The sequence below is a fragment of the Ailuropoda melanoleuca genome, chromosome 2, assembly GCF_002007445.2.
Source record: "Ailuropoda melanoleuca isolate Jingjing chromosome 2, ASM200744v2, whole genome shotgun sequence".
Lineage (NCBI taxonomy): Eukaryota > Metazoa > Chordata > Mammalia > Carnivora > Ursidae > Ailuropoda > Ailuropoda melanoleuca.
Window position 1 is genome coordinate 85246329 of NC_048219.1, and position 10563 is coordinate 85256891.

At 49.1% G+C, this 10563-nt stretch overlaps 1 protein-coding gene across 2 annotated transcripts; it reads left to right on the forward strand.

Annotated features, from left to right (window-relative positions):
* The first annotated feature begins 258 nt into the window (after positions 1 to 258).
* HSD3B1 (hydroxy-delta-5-steroid dehydrogenase, 3 beta- and steroid delta-isomerase 1) lies at positions 259 to 8368 on the forward strand. 2 transcript variants are annotated; one of them, XM_011236259.3, is made up of 4 exons: positions 259 to 436; positions 563 to 782; positions 4629 to 4793; positions 6957 to 8368. In XM_011236259.3, the coding sequence occupies exons 2-4, from the start codon at positions 638 to 640 to the stop codon at positions 7766 to 7768; spliced, it is 1122 nt and encodes a 373-aa protein (XP_011234561.1). In that variant the 5' UTR covers positions 259 to 436; positions 563 to 637; the 3' UTR covers positions 7769 to 8368. The 2 variants fall into 2 exon arrangements, with proteins under 2 accessions (XP_011234561.1, XP_019664701.1); XM_019809142.2 differs by lacking the exon at positions 563 to 782 and having other exon boundaries at positions 6957 to 8367.
* The last annotated feature ends 2195 nt before the right edge of the window (positions 8369 to 10563 follow it).

The following is a 10563-nucleotide window of genomic DNA, read 5'->3' on the forward strand; positions in this document are numbered from 1 at the left end:
TAACATTTCAAACGGCACTCGGAGAGAGGATCTAATGGACTACACAGTGGATTTTCTCCCCAGATGTACTTACTTCACAAGGCAAAAATTCCCATTGTGCTGGCAGATGTCGTCTTTTCATTTAAACCCACAGACTGTAGATCCCAGACAGCTGGCACTGCCTGCCGGATGTCTTATTCTGGGTAGAACCAAGCCTTTATCACACTGTGGCCCTGAAACTTGCTTCCTGTGCCTCAGAGGAATGAGAGATATGTTAAAGGTCACTACTTTGCGGGGAGGAGGGAACCTGGAGAAGGCGTGAGCAATGAGTATGTGGTAAGAGTTCAAGGTGAAGAGGATGAGCCAGAAACGAGTGCATAAAACTCTAGTTCTGCCTTTGGGAGACAAGGAGACCAGAACTCCGGGCTCTTTCAACTGGCTTCCAACAATCTAACAGGTTAGAGCTTTCTCGTTTTCTTTCAACTATTCCTGGGCATAGGAGTTTTGCAAAAATGGAGTGGAGGGAACAAAATGGTTTTTGTAAGCCTGTAACCACTTGACCTGTCTTTCTGGCCTTCTCCAGGGTCACCCTGTAATCTAATCTGCTCCCCAGTTTTTCTGGTTCTTGGAGAGTGCTTCTTGGTAACCAGATTTAACCATGGCTGGGTGGAGCTGCCTTGTGACGGGTGCAGGAGGGTTTCTGGGTCAGAGGATCGTTCGCTTGTTGGTGGAGGAGAAGGAGCTGCAGGAGATCCGGGCACTGGACAAAGTTTTCAAACCAGAACTGCGGGAGGAATTTTCTAGTAAGTGAATTTGAGTTCGTGGGTGGGTAGCTCCCTCTTAACTGCCCCCCCCGCCCCTGCCGCACAGGTATGAGGAGGGGGTCTTGTCCAGCAAATTAAGGAAAGTTGTAGCCAAATCAAGGCTGATCCCCTGTCCAGAGTCATCAGAAAGGAAAGCACAGGTGGTGTAGTATAAGAGATACAGGGCTACAGGAGGCTGGGTCTGACCCTGATCTGGAACTAGAGATACGGCTGACTGTAGGCCAGCCACTCTGGCCTCTAGGTCTCTTTTCTTCTCATTTATAAAATCGCGTATCTCTCTCTTGTCAACAACTCTTGAATGTTCTGAAGATTGTGGACTTGGCAATGGCTGTGCAACATCTACAAAGGGCAAGCAAGCACCATTAACCTGCAGAAGCTACCAGTGGGTCCCTGCCCCTCTTGATTGCCCTGGTCTTTCTGTGGCTTCATTGAGCATCTCCAGTGAAAGTGAAATAAAAGGAAGTGAAGGTGAAGCTGAGTGTGTGTGTGTGTGTGTGTGTGTGTGTGTGAGAGAGAGAGAGAGAGAGAGAGAGAGAGACGGGGTGGGAGGAAGGGAGGTGGAGAGGACATGCAGCGCACAGTGTGGGAGGGAGCCAGAGACAGAATGTGAGGCTCCAGAGTGTGGACCCTCATGTGGATTCCCCGTACATCTCTTCTTCCCATTGGTCCCTGCTCATCAGCACCAAAGAGTGGCTGCAGGGTCTGCTCACCCCTCTGCTGTTTGCCCAGACTGCTGCCCTCGGCGCAAATGCAAAAGTTAGATTTATAACACCTGTTTCACCCCCCAAATCCTCAAAACAGCCCTGTGAGGAAGGTAGGAACAGGGTCTGATTCCCCCCCACCCCCCGCCGACAGGATGTTGAGGAAATTGAGGTACACGAAGCTAAAGCGACTTGCTGAGGCCCTCTGAGTAACGGACCGCGGGGCTCAGAGTAGAGCCTCATCACAGACGCCCCAGTCATATGGTTCCAGGGCTGCCCCTTGGCAAAGTGAGTCTTCAGTCTCTCCCATTTCCCCACTGTGCACCCCCAAAGCAATCCCTGTCTCCCTCCCCAGCCCCTGCGGACCAGGTGTCAACATGCAGGCCCTGGGTGCCCAGAAGAACCCACCTCTCCACCCGGAGCCCCCACCCCCACCCGCCCTCCAGGACTGTGCTCATCACTCTTCTCCTCCTCTTTCCTGTGCTCTGAACATCTCAGATGTCCTATTTCCTCTACCCTTTGCTTCAACGGTGCCTCTGATGAACACATATGAACATACGTGATCAACATCAACTGTCTGCAATCCCTATGTCTCAGTAATACTTACAGTCTGACAGCTGATGCCCGGAAAAGGCAATGTTCAACCTAGAAGAAGGGTTCCCCAGTGTGACCAGTCAGGTGGTGTCCGGGACGGGCAGGGGCCTCTGTCCAGATCACAATGGAGAATCCTCACAGTGGTCTTTCTGTGCCAGGCACTTCGCTAAGTGTTCTATGCATGCCAGCTCATTTGCTCCTTGTAACAACTCTAGGGGATAGGTTAATATTGTTCTCTTTTTAAAGACGAGAAAGCAGGCACAGAAAGGTGTCTTAGTCTGTCAAGGCTGCTACAACAATATACCACAGGCTGGGCGGCTTAAACCCATCAGAAATTTTATTTCTCACAGTTCTGGGGACAGAAATCCAAGAGCAAAGCAGAGTCATGCTCAAGTGAGAACTCCCTTTCTGGTTCAGAGCCTGTGTCTTCTTGCTGTGCCCTCACAGGGTACAAGGGAAGAGGGCTTTCTCTGGGATCTCTTTTATAAGAATATTGATCCTCTTCATGAGGGTCAAACCCTCACGACCTGATCACCTTCCCAAGGCCCCATCTTCTAACAGCATCACATTGGCATTAGGATTTCCACACATGAATTTGGGGGGACACAAACACTCTGATCATAGCAAAGGCTAACTTGTTCAAGGTCCCCCAGCTGAAAAATGGCAACCCTGGAATTGAACCCAGAAAGTCTAACTGCAGCGGCTGTGCTCTTAGCCACTAATTTGTCTAGTAGTTTCTCTTTGGGCCTCCCTACAACGCAGCCCACACCACATAAGCAAGGGGGTATATTCGGGCTACGCAGAATCCTTGCGGAGTCCACAGAGCCGCGGGGAGGGAGGGAGCTACGCCTCCACCACCAAGACATCCGCAGCGCCCTCTGCTGGTCTCTCTGCACCCCTGCAAACTAGTACGTTGATCTGAGCCTGTCTGCTGAAGTCAGCCTTGGAGACAGAAGAAGGGAGGGGGAAAGGCAGAGGTGGAGACACAATCAGAGAAAATCCTAATGATTCCCAGCAGTGTTTCCCCTGCCTCTCTTCTTGGAGCTGCCCAACAGTGGGAACTTGCCCAGGGCAGAGCAGACTTGGCAGAAGCTTAGGGAGACCAGGTGGGTCTTCCAAGTTGCAACCCAGGAAGGAAATTTCCCTGCTCTGCATTTTTCACTCTGAATTTCTCTGTCACTGTTCTCTGGCCTCCATTGCCGATTTCAGTTACATTGTCTTATCCTTTAAATACATACATACATACATACATACATAGACTTATCCTTAATCTGCCTCAGAAAAAAAAATGCTAGTCCTGCATTTGGGTGACAGAGGAAAGAGACCAAAGCTTGAAGGCAGCGGGGGCAGGCTTGAGTCTTCACAGGAAGTGTGATTTAGCCCTGCCCCTTAACCTGTCTCTGGCTCAGTTTCCTTGCCTGTATAGTGGAGATCAGAATACCTATGTCATGAGATAGCTGTGAAAGAAAAATTAGAACACTTGTGAAAATTGTGTGCAAAGCAGAAAGCACAAAATAAGTGTACGGTATTTATCCAAACTATATGTAGCACCGTGTTTCGTTCACGGCCTAGTTTGAGGTGATGATGTTACTGGCAGTGCCCCTTCTGGTGGATTTCAGAGGAGCTGAAGACGCTGAGGTTGAATCCACTGCCCTTGGCTAGATGGCCAGAATGTTAGTCCCTTGGTGGCTGACTCAGTTTCAGCACTGATATCTGCTTTAGATGATATCTAATAAGGTTTGTTTTTTTTTTTTTTTTCAGTTAAACCTCTCATTTGGGCCCATCCTAAATTCTCTGTTACTGGCTCCACTATCCTTCTGGTCACCTAAGCAGGAAATACTCGGGCTGACATGGACTCTTCCTCTTCCTCTCGGCCTCTCTCCTGTAAGAACCAGGACCTGTCTGGATAAGGTCTGAAAAGTCGAGCCTGTGTATCCCTCCCTTCCCTGCTCCTGCTGTGGGAGCCCTGGTTCTGTCCTCCTCTTCTGAACTTTGCTGCAGACATTCTCTTGATTGCTGTCTCGATTACTCTCTCAATGCCTTTGCTCTCTCTCAGATGCACCACACGATCCATTTTATATACTGCAGCCAGGGTTGGCCACACCTACACCACAACTCTGTTTATGTTTCTGTCCTCATTCCAAATCCATGCGTGATTCCTCATTCCCTACAGAATTAAATTCAAATTCTTTCTTGGTGTATCCACTCTCCATAATCACCCTACTCTCCTTAATGAATTTTATGAACTTCCCATGAATCTCTTTAACAGCTTTCGTCCCAGGCATACTTGACTCCTCACTGCACAAATTCTTTCTTTCTTTTCTTTTTTTTTAAGAATAAAATGGGGTGGAAACAGATGTTTGCTCTTTCCCAATAAATGCTACACATTGTGATTTCTGTGCCTTTGTTTACTTGTTCTTTCCATGGATATTTCTCTCATCCCCACCATCCCCCTGGGTAAACGCCACCTTTTATCAGGAAACTTCCAGATCCAGAAAGCCTTCCAATGACCTGACTCATGTTCACACAGAGCTCCAGAGCAAGACCAAGGTGATCATGGTGGAAGGAGACATTCTGGATGAGCAGTGCCTGAAGAGAGCCTGCCAGGGCATCTCAGTTGTCATTCACACCGCCTCTGTCATTGACGTCATGAATATCCTTCACCGAGAGACCATGATGAATGTCAATCTGAAGGGTATTGTATCCCAGGGAGGATATGGAGTGAGGTGGGAGAATGAGGCTCATAAAACAGAACAGGAAGGGAGGAGAGGCCCCCATCACTGAACACCCGCTGAGCTTGCTCCAGCTGCTTTTTCTTATCACTACTGAGAGATTCAAGGCTGTTATGCTCAGTTTTTTAGATGAGGAAACTAGGGCTGAGCAAAGCTAAGTAACTTGTCCAAGTCCCCCTGAGTAGGAAAGCTAGAATTTAAACCCACACCTGTGTATCTCCAAACATCACAAAAGCTCTTTTTACTGCAGCTCCAATCAAGCGTCGACTCCAATCCAACCTTAAACTCTTGTGATCCAACTACCCATTGCTTCCCCTAGGCTAGGACCAGACCTTACAAGTGCCTCCCTGGTCATCATTTTAGCCCTTCTTGTGCACCTTTAAGTGAATGGTCACACAGTAAGGCTGAGAACTAAGAGGTCTGTGATAGGAAGGGCCCCCATGACCATTACGAGTGAAGGGCCACAGCTCCGGGCCAATTCCTTCAGGCAGGATTCCTGTGTGGAGTCACCCAGCATCATGAGAACATCTAGCACCTTCCTGCTCACCCCAAAGAAGGATTCCTCTCAAGAGACCTGCAAAGCTAGTTCACCGCAGTCTAGCAGGACAGAATTACCCAGGACTGGCCTTCCCATGATATCTTCTTAATGATAATCGCTTCCTCTTATCCATAAGAGCACTTCTTCCACTCACTGCTGGGTGTGCTATTAAAGGGTCATTTCTAGCTAGATGCCCAAATACACCCTCCTTAGAGCCTCATCCCTCAAATGCCTGGTGGCTCTTTCTGGATTACGGCTTTCCAATCTAATTTAAAACTAGACACATTTGCTTAAGGGGTTGGCTTAAATCCCTTATTAGCTTCGCATGCGAAGTCATCCTTCTGGACCCTGGAGGCCAGTCTCTCTACCACCACAGGATCCCAACCCCCAATCCCATCCGGTTTTCATGCCCTGGTCTACAAAGTAAGTCGTTACGCAGAGGCTCCTTTCCTACAGCAATAATTGCTTTAGGGTCTCCAGCCTAAAGTAGCACAATCCTAAAAAAGACCCTTTCTAGTTTCTACTTAGCCATACCCTCACCACTCCCACGCTGCAAACAGGGTACCAGGTTAACCGAATTTTCCTTCTTGGCCTCCTCTGCTAATTCCTGCTCTCCAGGACTCCCAACAACAGGGGATTTGAAATCCCTGAGAAGTGGTAGAGATATCAGTTAATTAAAGCTAATGTCATTTCCAGGTTTAGAAGATACTTCAAATAATGGTCATTTCCCCCTCTGCAGGTCAATTAGCCCCCAGTTTTTTCAGCCTCTGGATTTGATTTTTTTTTTAAATGAGCCTGTCGCTCCTGAAAATCAAATTGCACAAAGACCTTAAGAAGGATTTTTTTAATATCAGAAAAAAATGAGAACTAAAAACGATGCTTTGACAGGGGTATTCTTTCTTATGGGGAAGGTGCTCTGCGTTACCTCCCCCAACTAAAGGGATTCTGCAAGCTCCTCCTGCCGTAAGAATTAACCACCAGAGGGCACACTCCCCCTTCCAGTTCTCCACCAAGCTCAACACAGAAGGCCAGGGGCCAGGCTCCAGAATACTAAGTAAAAGGAAGGTTTATCACCCCACTTTTCAGATCTGGGTAAAAGAAGTCACAGTCAGAATTAGGAGTGGCCTTTGAAGGGAACACTCAATCAGGACTAGGTAAAATTCTAGTACATATTCTGAGAGTATGGCCTCCTAATTATTTTTTATTTAAAATAATAAATAATAAAATAATAAACTGTTTTTAACGAGGTGGTAGGGATAAGTGATAATTTTCTAAGGTCTTCACTCAGCAAAATATAACATGGCAACCCTCTGTCCTTTCCCAAAATTCAATGTACACACACAGGTCCAGGGAATCCAAAAAGCCTAGAAATTCTTGCTCTCCAGAACAGAAATGTTGGTTTCTTCTCATTGTTGCCTTTTTCCTATGGCTATAGCATGCTCAGATCTTAGCCGGAGACACAGAGGAATGCACTCCTGATCTGCAGTAACCACCTCACAGGGGGCAGGGGCTGGACATGGTCTGTGGGCATGATTGGCCCTTTGGGTTATTTGTTGACTGACACTGATGGTGTACTCCCCACGGGCAGGTACCCAGCTCCTGTTGGAAGCCTGTGCCCAGGCTAGTGTGCCGATCTTCATCTATACCAGCACCATAGAGGTGGCTGGGCCCAACTCCTACAGGGAGATCATCCAGAATGGCCACGAAGAAGAGCATCGTGAATCGACATGGTCTACTCCTTACCCCCACAGCAAAAAGCTTGCAGAGAAGGCGGTGTTAGCTGCTAATGGGTGGGCTCTTAAAAACGGTGGCACCTTGCACACTTGTGCCTTAAGGCCCATGTATATTTATGGGGAAGGAAGCATATTCCTTTATAACTTTATATACGAGGCCCTGAGGAACAATCACATCCTGACGCATAATGCCAAGTTCTCTGTAGTCAACCCCGTCTATGTTGGCAATGTAGCCTGGGCTCACATTCTGGCCTTGAGGGCCCTACGGGATGCCAAGAAGGCCCCAAGTGTCCGAGGACAGTTCTATTATATCTCAGATGACACACCTCACCAAAGCTATGATGACCTCAATTACACTTTGAGCAAGGAATGGGGCTTCTCCCTTGATTCCAGAAGGAGTCTTCCTGTGTTTCTGACGTACTGGCTTGCCTTCCTGCTGGAAATAGTGAGCTTCTTGCTCAGCCCAATTTACACATATCAACCCTCCTTCAACCGCCACACAGTGACATTGTTGAATAGTGTATTTACCTTCTCCTATAAGAAAGCTCAGCGGGATCTGGGGTATAAGCCACTCTTCAGCTGGGAGGAAGCCAAGCAGAAAACCACGGAGTGGATTGGCTCCCTGGTGAAACAGCACAAAGAGACCCTAAAAACAAAGACTCACTGATCTGGGGGTGACAAGGACGTAGATGCAGGTGTTGTTGGGAGACGTCTATCAAGCTGTCCCCCTCTGGCTTCCTACAGAAAGAAACAAGGCCACAAGCCCAGGTCCCACTGTCTCCATTTTATAAGATGGCCGCCTTACTATTTTCCTCCTACCACCGGAAACCTTCCCAGTCCCTGGCCCAGTCGAAAGTTTTCTGTCCTGCCCACACACCAGGGGACAGACAAGGAGACTTGCTGCAGCTGCTAGGATGAAAACCTCCACTGCCAGCTCTGAGCTATTCAGGCCTCTTTCATGTGGAGTTCTGCCTCTTAGTTCCATTTCCTTTGTTACATGCAAAGCATTTCTTATGTTTTACAAATTCTTATTCCTACACACAGCTCAGTGAAAAGAGTAATAAATGTTTTAATGCCTGATCTGGAGGACACTGTGGTGGACGTGAATACATACCTTCCTCCTTCCCCCGCCATTTCTAGGGATCATTATATCCTATTTAGAAAAGCAGCATGGAACAGAGGTAGGCAGAAGTGGGTGTGGAGGGGCGCCTGGGTGGCACAGCGGTTAAGCCTCTGCCTTCGGCTCAGGGCGTGATCCCAGCGTTGTGGGATCAAGCCCCACATCAGGCTCTTCTGCTAGGAGCCTGCTTCTTCCTCTCCCACTCCCCCTGCTTGTGTTCCCTCTCTCGCTGGCTGTCTCTATCTCTGTCAAATAAATAAATAAAATCTTAAAAAAAAAAAAAGTGTGTGTGGAGGAGGGGGGAATTAAGATCGACTAAGCACCTGCTATGTTTCAGGCAAATATCACTTCATTTAACCCTCTTCAGAAGTCCGGGAGGTAGGGATTATTACTGCCTTTTATTGATAAGGAAACTTGATCATCGGATACCACTCACTAACTGCTAAGTGACCAGGACATTTAGCCCAGATAGACTGACTTGAAAGCCCCTATCTGTCCACTGAATCTTGCAGCCTGAACTGCCTAAATTTACAGCACCAGTGAGGGTGGGGTGGAGGAGTTTGTCTGCAGTGCAACAGAGCACGGCACATTGGGAGAGGCCGGCTCCTTTGAGTCACCTCCTTCTTGCCCAGCCCTGTGCAGGGGGCTCCCTAGGACCCAGGAGAACCCCTGAGGGGCAGCTGGGAGGGTCTGCAAGCCCTTGCCAGGTGGCCTGGGGGTAGGGGAAGGAGAAGCAGAGACACAACCAGCCTCTACCACCAATGTCAGTGTCCTTGAAGACCCCTAGGACCCACAGGGGCCACCCTGGCAATTCAAAGCCAGTATCTAACCTTTCAAATCTCATCATGAAACCACAGCACGGGTTCCCAGGAAAGTGAAGGGAACAGGTATGAACTCCTCTAAAACTTTGTTTCCTACCCAAGGCAAGAGGTAGAGAGGTCTATTGCCCCTCCCCCCGCCCCTGGAAGAATCAACTCCTCCCTACTTTTTGTCCTCTCCCCATCTCTCTCTTATCTTACACTGTCTGCTAGGATGAAGAGTAATCCCTCCACCTCCTTAGCCTCTGTTCTTACCCTCCATCTTCCCCTTCATCACTGGCCTGTGCATCCATCATCCTTCTCTGTCGCCCTCAGCAGAGGAGGCCAACCAAGGCAGGTTTGGGGACTTGAATGATGACATAGTTATCAACTGAAAAGAGGACCAACAGTCCAAAGAAACACTGTCAGGGCCAGCAAAGACTGCATGGCCTGAAGCAGGTGAGAAGGTGGCTGTCGGGCTCGGAGTGTGGGGGTGAGAGCTGCCTGTCTCCAGATGGGGCTGTTGCTGTCTTTATGAACCAGAGCCACGGAAGAGTCACACCCAACATCCAGATGGCTTCTTTCTTATCCAGGGAATGTACAGATTATGAATTCAGTTGAATTTGATTACCCCAAAGGAAACAGTTTGTGCTTTCATTCTAAGGAGGAAGGGAAAAAATAGAATATTCTATCAGGGACAAAGTTTTCTTATCACCTTCAAAACTCCAAGGGCCAGAGGATCAGCAGGGGGCATCGGAGCAGAGTGGCCCCATACTGCGGGGGTACGGGGTAGGTAAGAATGAAACGCCCCCTCCTGCTTTCCTCCAGGGCACAGAACACAAGAGGCAGCCCCTGTCCAGCTCCCGTGCAGTGCACACACGTTTACCCATGCATGTCAGGAGCCAGGGAAGGGAAGAAGGGTGGCAGGATCTGGGACAAGGGCCGCTCAGCTGAGTTTTTAGCCTAGTGAGATTCCATATCTATGAACCCACTAGGGCATTCTCACAGGGAAGGGAAGGAGCATGCTGTGGCCAGAGGGCAAGTGTAAGCAGAGACAGGGGAGAGGGGATGTGACCAGCTGGTGGTCTAGCTGAATAAGCATAAAGGCCTGGGAATGTTTGGGGCCAAGAAGTTGGCCCTTCTTACTTACACTGGGCACAGAACTGAGGGCTCCCAGCCTTTAGAGCTAATGCACAGAAGCCCCCGCCCCCCTCCCTTCTCTGCTCCCTCCCCTCCCTACCCCTCCTTCTCCCCCCTCCTTCCCCCTCCCTTCTCCTCCTCTTTTCTGCCTCCTCACCTCTGTCTCCATGCCCTTCCCCCCCTTTTCTTTCGTGGCCCCCTCCCCCACCTGGATGTAGCACAGATAGGGTGAGTACGTGAATGAAAGTGCACGTAAGTGCTCAGCCACCTGGTTAAGCCCTAAGAGTAGGTGAGGTTAAGCCCTAAGGGTAGGTGAGTCTGGGGAACAGAGCTCACCTGATGTTTTGCGGGGGGGGTGAAGCCCCACAGAGCAGTGGGACCTCAGCTAGGTCTTTAAGGACAGAT